Source organism: Cupressus sempervirens, chromosome 4 (assembly GCF_028749045.1).
Source record: "Cupressus sempervirens isolate cs-2001-9-10 chromosome 4, ASM2874904v1, whole genome shotgun sequence".
Lineage (NCBI taxonomy): Eukaryota > Viridiplantae > Streptophyta > Pinopsida > Cupressales > Cupressaceae > Cupressus > Cupressus sempervirens.
The window spans coordinates 491,619,315-491,645,427 of NC_143121.1; the positions used below are offsets into that span (position 1 = coordinate 491,619,315).

The following is a 26,113-nucleotide window of genomic DNA, read 5'->3' on the forward strand; positions in this document are numbered from 1 at the left end:
GAAATTGTAGTTAAAAACCCTCTCTCCCAGAACCCGACTGATGGCAACCCTAGTCATATCATCTACAATATTCAATAACCTATTCCACCTCTTGGGTTTGAAGTTTCCCCTAAATGCCATCATGCATACCTCCAGAGAATGATACAGATAGATGGCAAAATTCATTCTCACCCTAAGACACAAAACACCTAGAAGCACTCGTCGAAAATGATAGAGATTAACCCAGAGCCGAATATAAAATACTCAACTTGGGGGCCCTAGAAGGATCTAGAAGAGCATGATACAATACGTCACCTACTGATCATCATTATAAATCATGAATTTCATTAAAAGTATAGTTCATAATTGCTAGGTCCGATCGAAATTGTAATCTTACCTATTAATGCGATTTGTAATGTTTATATTACTACAATTTGTTAGAGTTTAAAATGATCTCGATAATGCTTACACTTATAAAAGAGGGAACAAATTGCCTCATTAACCTAAGAGGCTAAAAAATAAACCGGAAGAAGCATTATATATAACCCAAATAGTGTAATAAAAAGATGACAAATGTCTAAAATTTAATCAGAAGAAGAATCTTGGGGTCGGGTAAAATTTATGTCATAGATGATTATCTGAAGCTTGAGTAATAATGTCCTCTCCTTCTACACCTTTGTTTACTAGAAGATCTGCTTCTATGTTTCCTTCCTGATATATGTGTTGTACTCTAATTTCTTCAAATTTATCAACAACGCTAAGAGCATTCTCTAGCTTTGGTTCATAATCCCATTAGGAGTTTTTCTATTTCTTAGAGCATTAAGGATAATCTGCAAATCCCCTTCTATAATTAGTCTCCTTATTCCCAATTGAAGGCTCAATTTCAGTCCTTCCTGTAGAGCTTCTAGTTCTGCCATATTGCTGGTTGCAATTCCTAATGGTTTGGCTCTCTTGATAATCCAATTTCCAGAATCGGAACGTCTAATACATCCTATGCCTACCATCCCAAGTTTCCTCGTGATGCTCCATCAAAGTTTAATTTCATCCACCCATATGGTGGTGGTTCCCATCTACATTCTTCCCTTGCTTTTTGGTTTTTCTTATGATAGACTAATGGAGGATTGATAAGGTTGACCCAATTCTTTTTCATTAAGGCATCCCATTCATTAAAAGTTCCTTCTTCTTTAGTTGATCTTCTTAGATAACTATTCATGACTTCTATTATGCTTGCTTATACTTTATTTAGTAGTGAGGCAGTTCTAAGCTCAATGTCACTAAATATCTGCCTATTTTGTTCTTTCCAAATCTCCCACATCCAGATAAAATGACTTTTGCCTAAAAAACACTTCTTCTTTTGCTAATATGTCTTCCTGTTTTGCTAATAATTCTTTTTCTTTATTATATTTTTCGTTATCCATACCTTTTTGTATGACTTCTTTGCTCAATTACTTAAGTTCTTCTTCGTTGTTTAATTTTTCTTTAAATATGTTGTTAAAGTGTGTTTTATTCCATTTTTTAAAAAATTCTTTAAGCATTTTTAGTTTGGAGACAAAAAAGTACATTTTAGATCCTTTAAAGTTTCCTTCTTGCACCATTGTTTAATATTATCTATGAATTTGCAGTCTAAAAACCACATTTTTTCACATTTGAATGGATTCCTAGACAGTTTTACAAGTTCAACTCGTTCTATCCTAACTGGATAATGATCTGATCCTGCATGTGGCATAATCAATGACTAAAGTACCAAATCTATATTGCTTAAATCTCCTTTGAAGAAGAACCTACTAATTTTTTCTGTTATGTAACTGAATCCTTTTCTTTTGTTCTTCCAAGTGTAGATACCGTTGCTAGATGACATATCCAATAAACTGTTTATTTCCACCCAATTCGGAAATCTATAACTGCTTGCGATACCACCTGTTAACCCCCATACTTTTCCTCCAAATTTAGGATTGCATTAAAATCACCTCCAATAATAAAGTTGTCTATAGGGTTTGCTTCCATGAATGTACTAATCTCATCCCATACTCTTTTCTTGTCTGCTGTTTGAGTAGGCTTGATGGAGCCAAAATTCCTGAGTCTCCATTCTAGTTTAAAGAGTGCAGTAAGTCTCAGAAGTGGGCATCAAGAGAGTTCAGATATTGAAGATTTTAGAAGGGGAAGCCTTTGAATGCAATCATCTTAAGACGAATAAATCTGTACAGTATTGAAATTATTCAGATTATATGTTTTCTGTAAAAGAAAGGGTTAGCACTGAATCTAACAGATGCATCTTAAGACAAAGTAACATACTTGGCTGCCCTAATAAGAGGTACAGGAGTTATATGGGCAGAATGAATCAGAAAAGAAGGCCCCCAATGTCTAATAGAAAATATCCATGGGATTGGTATGACAATTGCAATCATCTGAAAAAATGATGGCAGTATGTTGCCAAGAGTTTGAGACAGAATTCAATAAAAAGGAATCCTTTGGCAGATCTAGAAAGATCTTGTAAACAAATCCAACAAGAGATTATTTTGTCTGTTACTGATGATGGCATTTACTGATTTAACATTAAGGAGGTTAGCAATCGCATCAGGGACTAAGTATACCAACAGAGACCTGTTACATCAAGATGATTAAGCGAAAATGCCTAGCATATTCTATAATCTGTCTGAAACAGTCCCAAAAGAGTCTAGGAATGAGCCTGTGCAGGTATGGAGAACAAGAATGATAATGTTTTCACAGTGATTACAATTGGAGACCGGTCAATACCTTCAAGTAAAATCCTACTGGTTCAGCATACCTCCACGTCGTGAAGCAGAGCCATGCTAGGACCAAGCATATAATCAAAAACTGTATAAAATAAACCTTCATGTTTTCAGAAATATGTGAAGATTGACGACAATACAGATCAGATAATTTCTGGAGCATGAGAGTGTATGTTCAGATTGGAGATTATAAAGTATGCTCGTGCACCAGAAATCTTTGCCATGTCCTTTTTGTGATGAGAAGCGATGAAGAGAGGGAGCAATTGCACCCAATTTGATCACTGGAATATACAGGAATCCACAAGAAGTTTTTAGATCATTGATTTGCATCTTGTGCTATTTCTAACATTTTTCATTTTTTTTTCCTTTGATTTTGTTGCAGGTAGGCACGTAGAAGAAAAGCTTATGCAAATCGCTCAAACCATAGAGTGTGGAATTTCCAGTACAAATACGTAGAAGAAAATATAGAAATCATGGGATGTTTGACATTCAAACACCCGGCCGATGGATGAAGGAACTGTCAAAAAACTGGAAAAGCATTACAAGCGGAGATTTTCAAGTATAGTTTGGAGAGAAGGTAGCACCGATCTAGAAGGAATATGCGAGAGTTTGATATATTTGGGAATCTGTACATGCTTTGCTAGAGGGATCTTCGTCCTGGGTTTGCCTAGTGTTTTAACGCCACAGAAGATATGTGGGAGTCATGAAAACCAATGCATGTAGAAGAATTGAGGACGATTGTGCTACGTGATCATGGCAGCTTTCTCGCATATTATCGAAATGTTTCTCGGCGCATTACACGGCTTTTCCCCTGAAGATATGCTATCGAATGGGATCAGGCTAATATATATACTAAAGTTATCATAAGAATTATAACCAATGACTATTTTGTTTAAAGGTTTTATTAACATACATTGGTTAGTTTTATTCATGAAAGGGTGCAATGTTTGGGAAGGTGACCGACACCCTCCAGCCCTCTATAAGTATATGACGAGAAAATCAAACAACTTACCATTCATTTTTATTCCAAAATATTCTCTGCATTCCTGAAGCATATATGTTATTAAAATTCCTTACATGAGAAGATTGAATTTTGAACCAAGCTCTTGGATGTTGAAATATTGAGCATACATTGCGATATTGTGTGAAATATAATTCTGCTAAGTGGAGCATCTACATTTGAGTGTCCTCAACACGAACTTCTCCACAATATAATCAGGAAGATTTTTGTTTGCTTTAGAGTATAATTATTATATCGTTCGTCCTTTGTGATCATTTTAGTTTTCTATTAATAATTTATTATTGGGATAAGTGGATCAAATTATTTGTTGCTGTTTAAACCTGACAAATACAAATATTGTTGAATATTGTAATTGTTTCCTTATTTGTATCTATTTTGTCCCTTTAAAGGTTAAAACATTATAGACTGATTTAAATACACATAAAATGAAATAATTTGACGCATCCTGATAATTGAATTGTTCATAGATTTAATATTCATAATATCATAAAGTTGTATGTGAAAACATATAGCTTTGACTCTATCGCCCTTTTAAATTTCAGCACTGATCATTATTAACTTACTCATATTTCTCAATCTTTTTGCTAGCAATATTCTAGTCTTTTTTTGTTAAGGGTTTAATATTTATTTGTTTTAGTAATTCATTTTTAATCTTATTTCAGCATTCCCAAACTTACTAAAGTAATCATAATTCGAAGATTAATACTCGTCATTCGCAATCCAGAAATTTTCTTGAAATCTTGCCATTTAGGGAAGTTGTCTTTGCATTGAATTTATCTACTATAAATGTCTTGGATTCAAGTTTGTTGTCCAGGATCAAGTGAACAAGTCTTGATTTTGCAAAACCAAAAGCGCAAAGGATCTAGATCAAATTGATTGATCCTGTCAAGTTGGCCACAACCGATTAGATATTCCAGCATTAAGCAGGCAAGGCTCGTAGGATTCTAATCAACAGTTTTGATAACCAACAAGACCCATAAACATTAACCAGAGTAATTTGAAGATTATGTCTGAAACTTTTTACTCTTGTATCCCATCCAATTGTTGTACATGACCATTATATTGAGCAGTAGTTTCCTAGGATTCCAAATGAAACCTATACCTCCTGATGCCCCATTAGATTCTACAAATGTTGCTTTTCAATTACCCAATTTCCTTTCTAATCTATCACCTTCTTCTTTATGCAACTTAGTTTCTTGAATTAATATAATATTTGATTCAAATAAATTGAGATTATGTTTTAATGAGCATTTTTTGCTAGGGGCATTGAATCCCCTAGCATTCCAAGTTATAATCCTCATTGTTCTATGGGAAGGCTCTCCCCCTTCCCTGCTTTTAAAATTTCGTTAATCTTTTTCTCTTCCTTTGCTTGCCCATCCACAATTCTCAATTCCTTGAGTGATTTCCTTCCACGCTTTGGAGTTTGGAAGCCTTCCTGGTTGATAGATATACCTAGATTCTCCATATACTATTGTGCATTGTTGATACTATATGAGTTTAGATCTTCTTTCACCTCTTCCTCCTCTTCTACTACTTCTTAAATATCGGTTCTTCTATTTCCATTGCCTCAATATCTTGATCCTTGATTTCTTCAAACTGTTGTTCTATCTCTTTTTCTTTACTGTTTTGTTCTAATTCATTTAGAACCCCAAATTCTTCCCATATCTGACAGTTTCCATAATGTCTATCATCTTCATTCCTTGTTTCTTCACAGTTGTTTTGATCTTCTTGATTTATTGTCTTAATGTAGGTGTCGATCTCCATCGGTATTATATATTCCTTCGATTCATTCCTTTTCTTAGATATCTGCTGTTCCTCATTGTCACTGTCTTCAAAGAGGTCTTTCCCATTGTCAGGAGTCTGACAAAATTTGTGTATTTTTGTATTCTTTTCTTAGTCTTTTTCTGGATAGTCACATTACTCCAATGTACTGAATCTGCTGGAGGTATACTATCTTCCTGACCCTGTTCTTTAGATTGTGTAGCTGCTGCTCTGTCTTTTTGATAGTTCTTTCTGATGGTAGCATCTTACAGTGGAAGTGTGTTGGGGGCAAAAAAAATGAAGACAATGGCAGATCAGGAAAGTGTTCTTTTCTCAAAAAGAATTGAATGATAAGTGTATTGGCGAACAACTTAGGGGTTTGTCAAAAAAAAGAAATAGGGAATAGGTTCTATGTGATTGGATTGCAGTTAGAGTCGATGAAATTTCTGGATGGTGTTCTGTCTAAGTTGGAAGAATTAGAATTATATTTATTGAAAGTAGACCAGTCAGATTGGAGGTATCTAAATTTGGCTTTGCATCCGTCAAAGCTCACTTTGGTCCAACACAAATTATTGGAACATCCATATGAAGATGTGAGACTTGTTTGATTGGTCTACCGTGGACAAATATGGGTCAAATTGGGTTTCTAATGTGCTGGACATTAGAAATAGGTCAAATAATTAAGTTTTAGAGTAGTCAAATCATATCAAATTAAATGACAACTTAATAAAGTATTAAAATGACTTTAATGGAGCTTAATGAAAATTAATGAAGTCATTTTAATTTAAAAGAGGGGAATTATAAAGAGTAAAAAGGAATTCCAAGAGACAGACAAAGGGAAAACAAAGTCACAGGGATATGCTATTACAGAACATAGGGAAGCTTATTTTCAACATGGTTGGTTTATGCTTGATTATTGTTTTCTCCTGCGAAATTCAGGGAAGCTTCGACTTTCAGTTCTAAAACTCGAGGACAAAAACCTTTGTGATTTCTTGGTAGATTGGATGACAACTCAAATCACTTCTTTGTAGATTTGCATCAGAGGTCACAATTGGACAAATCCATGATAGAGGTATTTCATTTCTACATGGAAAATAGGATTGTGATGATCTATCCTCATATCTGATTCAGATTTCTATGTCAGTCAGATATATTTTTCTTCAGTGTCTTCTGTTGGTTTAAAAGAAATCTATTGCATGCAAAATGTTTGATTAAATTTCTGCAGTACATTGTTGAAAAATCTAGAGCAAATATCCTAGGGGACTATTACAAACACCAAATCTCCAACTCTCTCTTGAATAAAGATGCTTATATGCCAAACAATATATGGATTGTGTGATCAAATGAGACAACCTCAAGGTTTCTTCTTATTGTGGATTTTCACTTAGTTATAATGATGTGATGTGTTGGCTATCACAACATGACTTACACTATTCAATCAATGGACATCAACTACTTCAAATACTTACAACCAAACAAACTGCAAAGGGAAAGGGTTTAGAAACTCTAATCTAACTCTTAAGACTCAAGAAACTGTGAATGTCTTTATGAATATTCTAGTCTTAGTTTAGCCATCAACATCAAACCAAGCTAGTGTGATCTGCAAAGGTAGATGTAAGATGTTCAAACTATCACCATTTCATTAACACTATTCATTGATGTGTATTAATGTGCAACCAATAATTGAAGTAAAGTTCATAAATATGCCATTCGACCATGCAAGGTAAACTTATAAAAAAAGATGCATCAAAAGTATATTCCATTCAACTAACATGAAATGAAATCGCAATCTAAGTGAGGAAATGTAGAAACCATGCAATCGAGTTTCAGAGTTAGAACCAATTGGGGTTCTAACAGAGTGGTTTCAGGTTCATAGAGTTACAATAAAGATTTTAGATTTGGGGATATTCTAAAAACTGCTAGACTTAGTCAAATTTTAGAAATTAACACACCTTTATCAATATAATATTCCACACCTTTTCCTGACTTTCCCAAACAAGTTGATAGTAGAACAAAGATTTTCCAAGGATTCCAACTCATTTCATATCCTTGACTAGTTTGACTGGGCTCTCGCTCATATCCTTGACTGACTTGACTATGCAGCAAGCCAAAGTTGTACAAATTCATCTCTTACATCTGGAGACTTGAGAATTGCTACCAAGTAAGACCAATACTCCTACTGCCAACGCGAAAAGAAGGAGTATCCATCTGCAATGGGGCGATGGTGTGAAAAGCTCATAACATGGACAATATAGAATCCTCATTGCTTTTACTGTGATATTGATTTCCCACCTAATTTGTTATAAAAACTTAGTGCTCAAATCATGAAATGTCAAGTAAACATTAGTATAAGTAACTATGAAGTATTATAACAAAAAGCTCAAAGACAATTACCTAATTGTCCACTCAATCACTTTCAACTCATCTCTCACATCTTTACCATCTAGTAAAAGGTCTTGTAAAGGTTCACTTTCATCCAAGCCAATTTGTAAGGCAGAAAGCTTTATGTTTTTCAGCAGTTCCATGCAAATCCTTCAATATTTGCTGAATCCTTGTAGCACTATATTCACTTTGCACTTCAAGGAGCATTTTCATTAGTCATAGAGAACTTGAAATAATGTTTGAAAACCATCTTGGTAAATTACTTATCCCAAAAAAACTTCTTGTTTCCCTCCAACATAATTATATACAAATTAGCCATTCTTATTTTTATTTTATTTTATTTAGTCTATTTGTGGTTGAAATAATGTTTTACAAACATAAAAGCAAATTTGTTCCTCTATTGTTAATTTATTTTAATTTAGTAGCTGTGTAGTAACAACCATCCAACCAATGCAGAAGTCTATATGACCATTGCTCATTGTATTAGCTATGCAGTCATTGTAGCAACTGTACAACTGCCTCTTTTCTTTGGACATACAGTAGGAAAATCCTAATGAAATGGTAGCTTTCCTGAATTGAAAGCCTTTCCTTTTGTTGGTGTGCACTGAGAAGCAATTCCTTGGTCATCATCCGGTGACACAGCCCCTAAGCCTTCACCCACATTGTATAAAACTCCCATTCATCATATTATGAAAACTGAACACACAAAGAAACCATGAATGCTGGCAACTTTACAAAGAGAAATAATTGATTAACTATAAAATGAAGAGAAATTCTTGTGAATGCAAGCATGAAATGAATAAAGATAATGACCAAAAGTGGGTATATAAGATCATTTTTTATTTTATTCTTGCTTGGCCTTTTCTTTTTTATTCTCGTTTGCAACCTTCTTCACTGTGGACTTTGTGTTCCTCTTATGAGAAGCACACTTCTTACACTAGCATTAGTGTGTGCCTTTTCTTTCAGTTTTTCAGTGAAACTTGGTTTGCTACATTGAGGTGGGCACCCCTCCATTGGCAAACATCTTTTTACGGCTAGAACCTTTTTACCTTTTCTCCTTCGTTTGGGCTCCAATCCTTGCCTCTTAAATATTGTTGGAAAGCATTTTATGTTGGCACTCTAACGACGTTGACTATGATGAGAAAAACAACATTGATGATCATGACAAGGGTTCAAGTTTGGCTCACCAAATGATGAATTTGATTCAAATGGTCACTCAAGATACAAAACATTTCCAGGTTTTACAATATTAATGAGATGCATAATCTTACCCAAATATGTTTATAACTGTTTGTTCACTGACCTTATGAATGGAACAGGATGATTAGTTAGTTTTAGTGGCATGTTCAACCATTCATAGAATTTCTCATTTTTCCTCAATGTCTGTCTTCCATTCATCACTTCTTGCATTTGAATTTGATGATATAAGATTCTTTTTTGCTTAAAAATGAATTTAAGGGAAAATACAGTTCTCTGCTTGAGCAAGCCATCAATAATTGGAAATGAAAATGTATACTTTTTTATGATTTTGTTTATTGCTTTGAACTGTACAGATCCTCTATCCATCTTTCTTTTTTGCTAGTATTTCTTGTACTACACAAGAAACCGAAGCTTATTTGATTAAACCCCTATCGACTCAGTCTTGAGCTCACTCTACTTTTACATGGGCTCAACGGGTGATCTATTTGAAATAGTTTTCCTTATAAATAATTGAAATATAATATTAGAATATATTACAAAGTCATATTTTAGCTCCTTATCCCTCTATACAAATGTTCTTCTAATTGCTTATTTTCAAATATATATCTTCTTTTATCAATATCTTCTCCTATTTATATCCTGTTAATCAAATAAGAGTTATGACTCTTCCAAACAATTTGCACCTCAATTAAAATAACATTTTATTATAATCATAGCTATAATCTAAATCACACCTTTAAACTTTTTTATTGTTTTTTATTTACTTAGAGTTGCCGGGCTTCATATGTTATTACTAGACAAGAATCCCATTGAAAGAAATGCAAGGACAATGAAAGACACTAAATGCAAATTTTTTTTTTTTGTTTTTTCAAAATGCAAAATATATGAAATGCAATCTATAAACAATGCAAAAAGGAAATCTGCATGCCACTAATGCAAGCAAGTAAATCCAGATACACCAAGAAGAAATTGAACTCCAAAATCAAACAGGAGATCCACGTAGGCAAGGTTCACCTTAATGTGCAAGGGTAAAATGGAATCAACTAAATTAACTCATTTAAAAGGGGGAACAACAACACCCCTTTGATTAGATTTTATTGATACAAAAGGAATATTACGATAATAGATAAACGTCTATTATTAGTTAATGGTAATCTATTTGTAATCTATTGTAAATATTAGAATAGTTGTAGCTATCTGTTAGCTCTTTTAACTTTCTTACAACTAGAATAGAATGTTTCTATACTTTACGATCATTTCCTAAGGAAACATCATTCTATTCTTTTGTATATAATGACCTCTTGGTCTCTGTTAATAACAAGCAAGTATTTTTCCAATTACTTCGTAATATGGTATCAGACAATGGTTAAATTTTTCAAAAATAATAATTTCTTAATTGAAATTCAAAGATCATTATTTTCGAAATAAGTTTTTCCTCACATACTTGCTTCACAATTTTGTTTATTTTTGGCTAAGCTTTCTTTGGAGGAACAAAATCTGCAAATCGCGAGCTAGGGTTTGAGGAGAAATTCCTCTGTGCAAATCGCGTCCTCAGAAATCGCGTTTTATGATCTCTAGTTTGATCTCTGGTTTGGTCGCACGACTATATAAATACAACCATTTTGCTCTGGTCACATTTTTTTGCTTGCATACTGGTGACATTTTTTGTCGTTTTTATAGCCATTCATCTTGCAAACAAATCACGCCTGAGCTACTGGTGCCTCCACGCCCGCATCGATCTCTGCTCATGGCATGATCACAGAGCTCATGTCCAAGTAGAGCAGTCTGTCACATTTTTTGACCGTCGTTTGATCCAATACGCACACTTCAGACACCATCTTTGATGTTGTTTTTGCTCTCCAAAGCCGAAAACGACTAGAGATTTGCTACTTGCTACCACAAATCGACATTTTTTAGCTTCCAAACTCCATTTTTCTACAACTTCGACCTTTCATAGCTGCTACCTAGGGTTTTCTTCGAAACCCTAATTTTTGAGCTTGGAAAATTTTTTTGATTCCAAATTCTTCGTGGGATTTTCAAGAGCTCAATTGGGTTGTCGTCCATTTTTTCTATGTGCCTCGATTTTCAAGCTAGCGGATCCAAAATCCAACAACTTTTCCTTTTTGGGTTTTTCAAGCTCTCTTTTGAGTCTTTTGTTATTTTACCTCAAAGAATGTGCCTGAGATTTTCAAGTCTTCTCATTGAAAAACATGCCATGGCATCTCTGACAAACATTCAACTTGAGCATAACTCAAAATTCAATGGTCGAAATTATGGCACTTGGAAGTAGCAGATCATAGAAATTTTTGAATATCAGAATACCAATCAAATTGTTCTGGGTGTTACGAAATGTCTGACTGCTCCTGGTACTAATCAAATACTTAGGTTGAATAATCAAGACACGGTGATGCTTCTCAAACTATCTATGGCTGATGATCAGCTCTCTCAGATTCCATCCGACAAGACAGCTATCGAGATATGGGCACATCTCAAAGGTCTTCATGAGACTTCTAACAAAAGAAGAGCTTTCTTTTTGAATAACACTTTGTTTTCTACTATCATGGATGAGTGCACCGAGCTCCACAAGCACCTGAATAGGATTCAGGAAATTTGTGATCAGTTGCTTGCCATCGGTCTCAAGATGGAGAGGAAGAGGACATTGATCTCTTCGGAGATTACCAAAGGCCTATGAGCATTTTATCGAGACTCTCAACATCACATCTTCTGGTGTTGATCAAAAGTTCACTGATCTCTGCACACTTCTGCTTCAGCAAGATCGATGGAAACAATAGTTTAGTAGCAGTTCCAGCACCACCTCCACAGAGAAAATCTTTGTTGCGAAATCCTTTCAGAACAATAAAGGCAAGTTTCATTAGTCGTCTCAACAAAAGTCTTTTGCTCCAGCTTCAGATGCCTCCCGGAAGAAGTACATTCAATGCAACTATTGCCACAAGTTTGGTCACATAAAGGTTGAATTTCAGAAACGCTTAGCTGCCCAATCTAAGCAATCAGGTTCATAGCCCAAAGCAAACAGTGCAGAGCACACTGAGAAGACGGAATCTACCTTTTACGCCTTCATGGCTAAAAGACCTGCAGATCATGTGAAGTCGTCTACCCGGTACATTGATTCAAGTGTCTCTCGCCATTTCACTCACTGCAAAGACTAGTTTACTGACTACCAACCTTAGTAGATGTTATTTTTGGTGTCAGAAAAAGAGTCGTTGTCAACAAAGGCAACCTTCAAATTCAGTCTGCTAGGAGGAATCTCATTTTCCTCAATATGTACTAAGTTCGAAAGATTTTGCTAAATCTACTCTCAGTCAATTAGTTACTACAACATTCTCCACACTTGGATGTCACCCTTAGTTCACATCAATGTTCCATTACTGATCGGGCGACTCAGTCTACTGTTGCAATGGATCTTGAGGATCATGGTCTTTTCCGACTTACTGATTCTAGTGATTCTCGAGACTTAAGCATGGCTGCTTGGCGGTCTTCTGTTAGCACACTTTGGCATAAGCGATATGGGCACTTAAATGTTCATTATCTCTCTCAACTTGCTCAGGATGAGCTTGTCCTTGGATTGCCAGAGATTCAGACTTAGCAGCATGGAGTTTGTGATGCATGTGAGGCTGGGAAGCAACATCACACACCTTTCACAAGTGGCAATAATGGCGAGCTTCTCAGGTACTTCAGTTTGTTCGTGCCGATATCTACAACCCTATGGCCACTCCTATTCTTGAGTCCAGGTATTTTTTGTTGTTTGTTGACGATTTCAATAGAAAAATGTATGTGTATTTCCTTAAAAAGAAATCAAATGCATTTCTTGTATTTCAGAAGTTTAAACCTTTAGTTGAAAAAGAGTCTAGAAAATCTTTTATTACTCTTAGATCAAACAATGGGGGGATTTTTTTTCTAATGATTTCTCTAGCTTCTTGCATACTCATGGCATCAAACACCAATTAACCACCCACCACAACTGAATAGTGTAGTTGAACAACGAAACAGAACAATCACCGAGATGGCTCGATCCATGCTCGAACACAGGCATGTTTCGAAGAAGTTATGGGTAGAAGCAGTCAACATTGTAGTTTATCTATTGAACTAGTCACCCACAATGGTAGTCAAAGGTAAAACTCTGGAAGAGGCCTAGTCAGGTTGCAAGCCCAGAATCAGTCACTTGAAGGTTTTTGGCTCTCTTGCTTTTTTTTGGATCCCTGATGCGTCACGCGCTAAGTTGGATGCCAATTGTCAGAAACCCATGCTTGTTGGATACAGTAATCTTCACAAAGCCTACCGCTTGATCAACACTGAGACATCTCATCTCCTGTATAGTCGTGATGCAGTCTTTGATGAGCAGCAAGGACCATTCATGCTTGCTTCTTTTGTTCCTAATCCAGCAAACCAACCTATGAAGGCTCATGATTTGGGAGTTTGGCTTCCATTAGGTCCACCTGATGGGAGGGCTCCAATAGCTCCTGCAGCTCCAGTTATACCAATGATCCCTATGCAAACACCTCCAACTTCTCTTGCAGGATCACCTCGATTTGTAGATGCTTCACTTGAGTTCGATCCATATTCTTCTAATGAGGAACCTTATCACAACACATCTCCTAATACTAATGTTGGTCATGCTCCTCTTTGGCCTAAGTGGTGGGCTAAGACACTCGTTGATCTTCATGATGATGAGCTCATTTATGGGAGAACTGCTCGGAAAAAGAGCAAACCTACAAAGTCAATTAATTTGCTCTGATGGCCAACATTCATAGTGTGTTTGAACATCAAACATACTCTGAGGCCAAAGGAATTCCAGAGTGGGAACAGGCCATGACATTTGAACACCTGGGTCCTTTTTGATCTTCCACCAAGGAAGAAACCCATTGGTTGCAAGTGTGTTTACAAAATCAAATACAAATCGGATGGTACTTTGGATAAGTACAAAGCTCGTTTAGTTGCGAAGGGCTTTTCTCAGCATCAGGGCATTGATTATGAGGAGACCTTTGCTCGTACTACAAAGATGAGCACCATCAGATTAGTCCTAGCCATTGCAGATCCTGAATGGTGATCTCCATGAAGAGGTCTACATGATGCAGCCTCCTGGTTTCAAGGTTGCTAGTAAAGACCATTAGGTTCTCAAATTGGTAAAAGCTCTCTATGGCTTGAAGCAGGCCCCTTGGGCATGGTACATAAAAATTGATAAGTACCTTAGTAATCAAGGCTTCAAGAGGAGTTCTTTATACTCAAATTTGTACATCAAGACTATTGACAGTGACATCATCCTTGTAGTTATTTATGTGGATGATTTGATCATCACTGGCCGTTCGGCATTTTTGATTCAGGGAATCAAACACAATTTATGCCAGTCTTTTGATATGACTGACCTTGGGCTCATGCATTATTGCCTCAGTGTTGAGGTTTGGCAACAGTCTTCTAGTATATTCATCACTTAGTCCAAATATGACATGGCTCTATTAGACAAATTCTGTATGCAGGATTGCAAGCCTGCATCTACACCCATGGAGAAAGGTCGCAAGTTATCAGCCAAGTCTGATTCTCCTCTCATTGATGATACTACATATAGGCAATTAGTAGGCAAACTCTTCTACCTCTCTGCTACTAGGCCTGACATCAACTTTGCAGTGAGCTACATCTCACGCTTTATGACAACTCCCAAGGCTGATCATTGGATGGCAGCAAAGCGTGTGCTTCGTTACGTGAAGGGCACTTCAGAGTATGGACTTCTTTACTCTCGCAGTTCTAATCCTAGACTCAGTGGGTTCACATATTCAAATTGGGCAAGCTCTGTTGACAATAAAAAGTCAACTTTTGGATATGTGTTCAGTTTGGGATTTGGTGTCGTCACATGGACCAGTAATAAGCAACAGGCAGTTTCTCTCTCCTCTACAAAGGCCGAATACAAAGGGACTGTTAAGGCAAGATGTGAAGGGTTTGGCTTCGTCAGAGGCTTGGGGATATGCAGATGTCACCAATAGGACCGACTGCTTTGTTTGTTGATCACGACGGCATTATCAAGTTAGACCAAAATCCAATCTTCCATGAACGAACCAAGCATGTGGATGTTCACTCTCACTACATACAACAGCTAGTTGAAGAAGGAACAATAGACTTGCAAATATCTTCCTACCACAAATCAGACTACAGACATTTTCACCAAGCCTCTTAGTCCTGATAAGTTTGTCAAATTCCGAGGACAGCTTGGTGTTTTAGATAGATAAACCATTAAGGGAGGTATTACGATAATAGATAAATGTCTATTATTAGTTAATGGTAATCTATTTATAATTTATTGTAAATATTAGAATTTTCCTAATATTTAGTTAGATGTATTATTTGTTAGCTTTTTTAGCTTTCTTTCAGCTAGAATAGAATGTTTCTATTCTTTATGATCGTTTCCCAAGGAAACATCGTTCCATTCTTTTGTATATAATGATCTCTTGGTCGTTGTTAATTACAAGCAAGTATTTTACCAATTACTCAGTAATAAGGAAAAGTATCAATATGCAACCTAATGTATTTGCCTCACCTCCACCTTAAGAGGGTTTAAACAAGTAAATATGCAATATAAAGTTGAAATATAAAGAAATGATGAGATGATGAAGTATATTGAAATAGAAAAGAGGAAGATGATATACCTTGTGAAATACAAACCTGAAAATGTTTGTCAAACGACCTCCGGAAGGGTTGAATCGTGCTACCTAGGCCAACAACTGGGAAACGGACAAAACCCAAAATCGTTCGTCGATCTGTCAAGGCCGAAGTGCATGATCAGGGGTGACCTGATCGACCTTGCGCGTCAAAAGTGACCCTGTCGACCTTGCAAGAATGTGCATGATGTTGTTTCTGACTTTGCAATCCCGAAGAATGTCGAAAAGGTTATCCAAATCCACAACCTATTTGCCAATCCAATATCCAAAACTTGCAAGATAAAGGGTTTTGTTTTTTTTGTTGTTGAGGAGAGTTTGCCTCAATCAAACCTCAGTTTAGGAATTAACCTTGAATTGAAATAGAGATAGAATGATAGCAAGTAGTAGTGATAGATCTAACATGAAACAATGTAGATATATGAGTATGCTCATGAAACAATAGCCTTGACTCAACTTCAAAAACCCTAGGAAAGGAAATCAAAGTGAAACCAAAACCTTCACTAATGTATGTGCTTCAAATCTGCCTTATGAGTGAATGTAGATCTTGAGAGGATGAATGTAGAAGATGAAACGAAGGATATTGAATGTATGAAGGGATATCTTGAATGTCGAAAATGCAACAGAAGAACTAGCATAAACTTCTTCAATGACTTGAATGCATGAATTCTTGATCTTCAATGGAGAGATTGCTTGAATGCCATGAATGCTTGAGAATGTGAGAGCTTGAGCACAAGTGATTGAACATAAGCTTGATGGATAGGAGATGAGATATTGTGATGGATGAAATGGAGCAAATGAAGAGGTTTATAAAGGGTTCGGAACTGACTAACTCCCGCAAGCCGACCCACCTAAGAATCAACAACCCAAAGCTATCCTGACACAGGACAAAAAATATGGCCCAATCAAGGATGCACTACACTCCTGATTGTCCCTACAGGACACATTAGGTCCATGTCAACTAGGGCCAAGAAAATCTATTATCCCTCTAGGATCCCAAAATAGGTCTCAGATCCCAAAAATTAGGCACAAAGTCCAAGATATAGTTGTTTCGGTGCGGAGAGCAAATTTTTGAGTAATTAAATGAAGGGAAGGGAGGACCTAGGTGAATAGATCCTACCTTGAGCTTTACACCATAAAAATAGGAGCTTTAAAGAGGATCTATTAGATTTTACCCCAATTCCACCTAGGAGAAAGGACAAAAAAAGGAAAAAAAGAAGGCAAGATGCAAGAAGATTGATGGTCTTGCATTAAATAGGTGTTATACCTTCATTAAACTGGAGTGTTTCCAATTTAAGATAGTACACTAATATATCTCACTGATCATATGATAGTCAGAAATACCTACATTACCGAATGCTCTCTGCTACCTCCTGGATACGGATGCAGTTGCGTTTTGGTGTGCTGATGTAAAGGTAGGTTCTCTCTTGATGCCCACAAGAAACATTGCAACATCCTAACGTGCATCCACAAGGAGTTGCAGCACTTCCTATAGACACCAAGAGAGCATCCAGACACATCCACAACCTAGGATGGCAAAATAATGCCCAAAAGCAATGTTTTTTCATTTTTCAAATAAACATGTACTAAAAGCACTTCTTAATTATTATTTTTTCCTCTAAACCCTAATACTTGCTCTAATCTAGTACCAGTGGAACCATTTGGATTCAAATGATCTTGAACTTGTAGCAATTGGAGATGAAGAAGTTTTTTTAAGAATCCTTATGATTCTATTAGTGAATCTTGATTGATGAACATTGATTTGTGAACTACATTTTGATTTTGTAATTGTAATGTTTTTTATTTCCATTGGAATAGTGAACACAGACATAAATGATATGGCTTATTAGTTATTTTAGTTTGAATATTTGTGAACTATCAATTGGCATTTAATACTATCTTGATCAATGATGAAGTATCATACTATCAAATGATTTAATTTTGATAGTCTCTTGCATTTCTTTGCACATATATATATATATATATATATATGTATATATATATGTATATACAGATATATACATATATATATATATATATATATATATATATATATATATATATATACAGATATATACATACATATATATATATATATATGTATATACAGATATATACATACATACATACATACATACATACATATATATATATATATATCTGTGTGTGTGCACCCAAACGCATCCAAAATCCCCAAAAAAATATTCCCTCATCTATGCACCTGATTCTTGTACCTGCATTTGCATCTGCGCACCCGAATTGGCAACTTAGAAATATACCAAATACTTCAACCCCTTGTTCCTAAAATAAACAAATCCTTATTTCCAATATCAAAAAGTAAGGGGCCCACGATAAATGCTAGTTCGCAAAGACAACAATAATTTTAATATTTAGACATAAACCAACCATTATCCACAAAGGGATCTTCCAAATAAAAGTGTGTTAGTTTTTGGAATAAACCTAAAAGTTGCCTTCATCTCCTTGAATATTATTCCAAAACCAATTTTTTCAACGTTAATCTTTAAGGGCTCGTTTGGTTGCTAGAATACAACCAGAATAGGGAGAGAAAATATGTTTTGTATTCTCTGTTTGGTGCGCCAAATCAGAATGAGAATGGGAAGAAGACATATTCCCATTTTACCCCTAAAATGAGAATATGTCCATGCCAAAAAATACCTGTTATTGGAATAGACCATTCCTATTCCCAATCTGATTTTTCCAAATTATATAATTTTTCAAGTCCGTGGATACACGCGTATGTAGTTTATCTCCTGAATTTACACTTGCAAAATATGGGAAGCAGGAGATATTGGAGCCATTAAGTGGCATAAACATATGGGGTCTACGGTTGTCTGGCTGTGTCTAATAATTTGACCTCATGTTGTGCGGCATTGTAAATGCACGTGCTTGTCTAGTCTTTTTGCATGATTCTTTTCTCATATGATAATGGGTGGTCTTTTAACTATCGAAGTTTTTTTTATTTGCATAAATTAAATCAAAAAGTTAATTGTTGCGCTCAATGATTTCCTTGATCACACCACCATGCTTCTTGGGGAAAGAGGTGGTGTTTTTTTAGCATGCAATAGACTATTCAATAATCTTTCCTACCTTCTTACATTTCTTTCATTTATGTTCTTTCCATTTGTGAATTCGATTTGTGAATAAGCTTAACCTTATTCTAATTCTAATTTTGTACATGTTCCCAATCAAATTCTAGGTGAACCAAATGGGACTGGAATTGTCATTTTCCATTCCCATTCCCATTTCCATTTTCTATTATAATTTTCAATTCCTATGCCAGCAACCAAACAGGCCCTTAGGCCAGAAAGATACACCACTTTGATACCATTGTTATTCCTCTAGGATATATGCTTTAGATTTTTCAAAATATACAACAATAAGTTAAACAAACATTTTGCATGCAACTGATTTTTTTAAACCAACAAATTACACTGGAGCAGCGTGTAAAATCCAACTGAAATACAGATCTGAATTAAATATGAAGATAGATTATTACAATCCTACTTTCCACATAGAAATGAAACACCTCTATCACAAATCTAATCAGCTATGACCTCGGATGTGAATCCACCAAGAAATGAATTGGGTTTCCATCCGATCCACCAAGAAATCCTGAAGATTTCCTTCTTCTAGTTTCAGAACTGAAAGCCAAAGCTTTCCAGAGTTCTCCAAGAGAAAACAATAATCAAACATAGACCAAACATGCTGAAAATGAGCTTCTCCATGTTTTTAAATAGCACATCCCTTTGACTCCTCATTTAAACATACCCGCCTCTTAGAATTTCTGTTTTGTCTCTTTATTACTCCTCTCTTTTATATTATAATGATTTTTTTTAAAATCATTAAGATCCATTAAAGTCATTTTACTACTTATTCCCATTTAATTTGATATGATTTGACAACTTCAAAACATAATTATTTGATTGATTTATAATGTCCCAAAAAAGGGACATTACAATGTTTCATTTTGAGTACTAAATATTCAATTCTCCATGTTGTAGTGGCATAAAACTCACATCAACAATATGCAATTCATTTTATTGATGTCACTTGTATATATTATAAAATGCTAGGGGTTAGTTCCTCATATTGAAAGTTTAACTCTCTTTTCGGTTACAAAGGAGTTTTCCATTCCAATTCAATTTAACACATTGTTCCACTGGGTTGAGCCAAGGTTCAAATTAAAATGCTAATAATCATTACATTTATTTTCAAATTCAAGGGATGCTTGGTGTATTTAATAATTGGTGATAAAGGGAGCAATATAAGGCATTATATGCACTAAAATCTTTGAAAATATAGAACAAGTTTCAAGGTAAAAATCCCAAGGTTATGTGTTATCATCTCCCTTTTTTTTGGCACTAACATTTCTTAGTGTGCATGTGCTTTGTGAGCCCCCTTGCCATGCAAATATTGCCGACATATATAACAGAAAGGTAATTTTGAAATGACTACACATAAATGGCTTAAAATTGTTCAGACAGAAAACTAAGATTTGTTAGTGATATTGCTATCAGGATTTAACTGTGTAGTTTTTAAGTCAAACTCATTGACTCATGTTTCATGAGTTCAGACATGAATCCATCTCTCATGAGAATAAATGGAACACTTAGCACTCATTGGATCTAGGTGATGCTCACAGAGGTGAAGCACCGGGACTTCCCGGGAGGTCACCCATTCCAGTACTACTCCAGCTTGAGCGTGCTTAAAATGTGTTTGTTAGGCGTGATTTTGAATCCTTCTTGACATTGTTCTTTTATTTGAATGATCTGAAAGTTTGTTGTTTAAGAAGATAAAAGTAATTCCTGAAAATAATTTCAAAAATGGTATTTCATTGCTTAGAAGTTGGAACTGAATTCCCCGAAAAAATCAATTCTCATTTACATCATGCCATCAGTAAATGCTCGAAATACAGATTAAAATATTGAGATACCAAGAATTCACTACTGTGTATATCATGTTAATAGCTATTAAACCTACAACTTAATATATTTGAAAACGCTTATATGACTTACTAATAAAAGCCGCCATACAGTTGGTCGTAGATATGATGGGACGCCACTCCAAGCAAGCTCACGCAATGTATCTGTCATAAATGTAAACAATGCATGGTTCTGTTGTTTATGAAGAGAAAACAGTAATGTGCATGCAGTACTAGTTGTGCTCATTAAACATATCAAACAAATCAGTTATAGGAGCTTAATTATTTAAATTCAGGTAATGTAAAAAAACATGAGTTTCAAGTATAATGGTTGTAAAGAGAGATCATTAATACGAATGCATCAATAAGAGCTGAGAAAAGTTGAATGCTAATAGATTCAGGTAGCTTTGGAGAAAAATGCATTAGTTCATTTTATATATAGAATGCAGAATGTCCTCCAGTGGCCATAAAGTATGGTATATAAAGAAAAAATCAAAAGATAACACTTATTGTTTTCATACAATGGACACCTCAATTCTAGTGTGTTGATAGAATAATAAGATCAAAGAACATGTTTACCCAAAAATCAGTTTTTCCACGCATATGGTTGTTGAACCTTAGAAGAGTTTTTTTTTACCAATATGTCTGGTAAGCTGCCAAAAATGTCTTTATGCAAAACCATGGGTGCTTTAATGCATTTCGAATGTAAGAAAGTAAGAAGGGCCTTCTAAAACATGAGTAAGAATTCCTGAAATTCAACATACCAGATTCACTTCTTAACATATGGTTACAATCACATAAGGTTGCAAGTAAAATATTCAGGAAGTTGTCCATCAACTGATACTAATAGAAAGAATAATGTTGTTTGCATTCATGTTACTCGTCAACAATGTAAAAACCCGAACCGGTTCCAACTCCAACAACATCAAATTACTTCACCTTTTACATGTTTGACATTTCGTCAAACACTTTGCTTGCAAACTCTTTCTCACTAATCAAATAAATGAACTTGAAGATGGCTGTAGAAGGCAATTTGCAGCAGTACAACATTAAATGCCAACACTACAATTGAATTTCCAGGGTCTTCTGTAGGAAACGCTACCAAGTCTGAAATGAATTTCAGTCCAATCCCACACCCAGTTGTAGTGAAAATTGATGCCACAATGCAGGAAGATTGAACATCAAACTGTAGATATAATTGAAGTCCAAAAAACTGAGATATTTAACGCCCAAATCTGCAACACCCAATTAATTGCTTAAATGCAAGATTAATTGGCGCTTGTAATGCAGATCACTCAGCACCAAATGCCAAAATAAAATGCACCCTGAAAAACCAGATGCTTGATGCCCCAAACCAGTAATGATTAACTTCAGATTTCTGGTGCAAACAAAAAATTGCTTCAGCAGTAGCATGGTCTTCCTAACCACAGTAATCACAGAATTGAAAGACACAAACAAATCCTCTTCTCAGCCACAGTAGCAACAATACAAGAAGACACCAAAAGCTCAGTCCAAGTCCATTAGACTTCAGTAATGGATTGAATACACCAAACTCATTTAATACTTGATTTAGGCTTATAACTAATTAATAAATGGCCCCTTCCAATGCTGACCTAACCCTCAATTTTAAGTGTTACTATAAAGTTAATTATAACTTTATAATAAGCCATTTAATAATAATTTGGCCACTAAAATAATAATACTCCCAAAATACTTATCCTTTAAATATGTCGTTTGAAATAGGAGTCACTCCTATTATTTCCCCATGTGATCAAATACACTTTCCAAAAATAGAAAAGGGACCCTCTCAATCATCACTCAACTTGCCATAAGTAGTAGGTGCATGAAACTAAGCCCAAACAAATTACAATCTAAGGCAAACAAAGACCAAACTCGAACATACTGAATCGTGAAGAAGACAAGACCCTCTCATAGCCAAGCCTCTGCCTCAAAAGACCCTCTATCCACAGTAGTTAGCCTACGAGGATCGCAATAATAGGCTAATCCCTCAAACTCTGATGGTGGCGAAAATGGGGACATTATAGTCCGCCCTCCCTGAGATTGTTTGTCCTCAAGCAATCATCAGAACCAAAGGCACATATCAATCCACCTGGATCCTAAGGAAAAGCATGTATGATGTCGTTGGCATCGTATGCAAACTTTTGTGATAATAACTCTATCCACAGAGTTATCCTACATATACTGTCACCATACCAACGATAGCATCTCAACCAATCCACAGTGCTAAACATGTCTCCACCTAGATCCCTGTAGAGACGTAACTCACATCCATCCATAACAAAGAGAAGTGGATATTCAATGTCACAACTAGCACAGCAACTAGCACTCCCAAAATTATTTATGCCATAACCCTAATATTCATCAGTTGCAAAACCGTTGTGGACATGTTAACTCTGCAACTAGCCTGTTACTAACTTGCAACTATCAACCCTATCAACTACAAATGGTCTAAACCCATCCCATAGATTTTTTATATGGAAATGGAGCCAACCCCCACCTATGTGAAACCAAATCATCTATTTGTGGATCAAAAATAAAATTATGAGCACTCAGCACTGTGTAATGCCGGTAAAATGCCCCAATCTTTGTAAATGGATGATTGATACCAAACTAGGAATCAAGAGACGGCTCCAATCTCTAACTCCGAACTACTGGTTTGGCAAGATCCTAGTCAATCCTCTCAGCAAACCCAACCATGAAATCCCTATGGGGAAGCATAGTAGATAAGGTCTCTACAATCTTTCCCACCCATTGCCATATAGTACAAGAGCCCTGGATCAAATTACCCTCAGACATTCTATATGAATCCTCCCACAAATCAGTACTCTCGAGTAAATACTCCATGCATGACTCAGTGCAGTAGAAATTATATGAGGAAGTATCAACCTACTCCCCTACAACCCATAGCTAATCCCTCTAAAAACATGGCATTGCAAACTGTCCAATGCTACCAATTGTATGCAATGAAGAAATAGATTTGCTTTTGACAGAAGGAAGCAAATCACCATGAGAGCTCATCTCCATTGATGCTCTCTCCTCCTCTATACCTATTGCACCCCCATCCTAGATGGATGTGTCTGCAACACCATTGCTAAACATCCCCAACTGTGGAAACAAACTCACCATCAACCACCACAATATGCAACTGAACAAGATCAAGGGCTAGTGTTGACTGCACCGGCTCTAACTCCACAATAACCTCATCCAAACATGACTGTGACTCCTGGATAGCCAACTGTGTACATTGAAGAGAGTCCACAATCACCTCAGGCTCCTGGGTGAGCTCAGGCACCTCCTTTTTCCCTAAGAATGCCTCATAAAAGGTGGTACCCCACTCCATAAGGTAATCCCTGTCAGCAATTGAATGTGAATAGTTATGCTTCAAGATCCGACAGCCTCTCGAAGCGCATGAATCTCTGCTAGGGCAAGACTATTATCAATGTGTTCATCTGACATAGGAGCACTGCAACTAGATGCAGCCAACATATGGCAAATAGCATCACAATGCTCAAGAGCTGAAGAGATGTCAATATCACTCACCTTCAGTTGACTAATCACATGATGCCTATGTAACCCCTTCCTCAGTGTCAACATTGTGATAGGAAACTAAATCAAAACTACTCACCACAAGATCACTCACTGCATGTGTGTTAGTGTCCTCGCACACATCTGCAACGGAGATACAACTACTCGGTACCTCTACCAACACATCATTTAAAAAGCGAAAGCCCTCACAATATCATACTCCTCACATGACTCTACTCCCCCCTCAACAAAAAGTCTTTGTAAATCCCAATCATGATACTCATCCAAAACCTCCTTAGAGTCATCTCCTAATATCTAGCAAGAATATCAGACCTCATGATGCTCATAGCATCCTCAAATGGATCATCGGATGTGTCCATACTATTTGCATCCAAATCTCCTAATGGAGTCTCAACTACTATCACCTGACTCTGCACATATGACTTTATGTCATGTTGTGAATCAACAACGCTAAAGCATGAACCCACACCTATTGACTCCACTGTAACACCCAAATCACCAACAACAAAACTGGTTGACTCCATACATGCATCACTCCCACCCGAGGGAGCAAATGCCTCCCACATTGCAGCAACACTACGACAGCACACATACAAACCTCCAATAACAATCTCCTCCTCGAGAGAGCCTAAAGAATCAGTGGTAACAACTACATCAACTGCCTCTACACTAACAACAGGAACAACTCTGGGAGCCTCAACATATTCAAGCTCAATGTTGTGGTCCACCAAAGGCACTGACACATCCACATGTCTTTGTGTGAAGTGTCTATCATCAAGACTATAGAAAAGATTAATAGGTGTTGTACTAAATAGACATCTACATCATGAACACCTGTCGGGGAAAACTCAAGCTTCCTTTCCTGCAACCTCAATGTTGACCTTCTAAAGGTGGAAACCATATAAGTCACTTCCCTGTCCACCGTCTCAGGGTCTGATAATTTGTCTACCAACCTCTAGTCATGAAGACTAAGTCTTTCAATCCTCTCTCTCAAGGCATTTATTTTCTTACTACCTTCAACACTACTCCGCTAGCTCCCGGAGGTACTAGGCCTCTTGTATTTGTCCATAGATGGAGAATGCTAGAGTGCTGGTCACTCCAAATACAACCACAGATCTAAAATAATAGCTTTTTCCCTACCCCACATGATGGCAAGAAACCGCTATAATACCACTATAAAAACCCTGAACCAATTCTAACTCCAACAACATCAAATTACTTCACCTTTTACATGTTTGACATTTCGTCAAACACTTTGCTTGCAAACTCTTTCTCGCTAATCAAATAAATGAACCTGGAGATTGTTGTAGATGGCAAGTTTGCAGCAAGATTGAACACCAAAGTGTAGATATAATTGAAGTTCAAAAAACTGAGATATGTGACGCCCAAATCTGCAACACCCAATTGCTTAAATGCAAGATTAATTGGCGCTTGCAATGCAGATTGCTCAACTCCAACTGCCAAGAAAAAATGCACGTTAAAAACCCAGATGCCTGATGTCCCAAACCAGTAATAATCAACTTCAGATTTCTGATGCAAACAAATAATTGCTTCAGCAGTAGCAAACTCTTGCTAACCACAATAATCACAGAAGACACAAACGAATCCTCTTCTCAGCCACAGTAGTAATAGTACGAGAAGCCACCAAAATCTTAGTCGAAATCCATTATACTTCAGCAATGGATTGAATACACCAAACTCAGTATACTGTCACCAAGAAATAACAAAAAGCAATAGATAATTGGCTGATCTATTTGCTTCATGAAGCCACCTTTTATAATGCACTTGGCTTCACAAACACACCATTAATTAGAAGCTTCCATTAAATTATTTTATTAAATGACTTTTC

The 26,113-nt window shown here is 36.1% G+C and overlaps 1 protein-coding gene across 1 annotated transcript in view; it reads right to left on the reverse strand.

Annotated features, from left to right (window-relative positions):
* The window catches only part of LOC149562092 (Ypt/Rab-GAP domain of gyp1p superfamily protein), a 153,329-nt gene that overhangs the window by 81,810 nt on the left and 45,406 nt on the right, over positions 1-26,113 (reverse strand). The window contains exon 4 of the mRNA XM_089825630.1: positions 20,792-20,862. Coding sequence (XP_089681756.1) covers positions 20,792-20,862 — 71 coding nt within the window. The remainder of the gene's footprint in view (positions 1-20,791; positions 20,863-26,113) is intronic.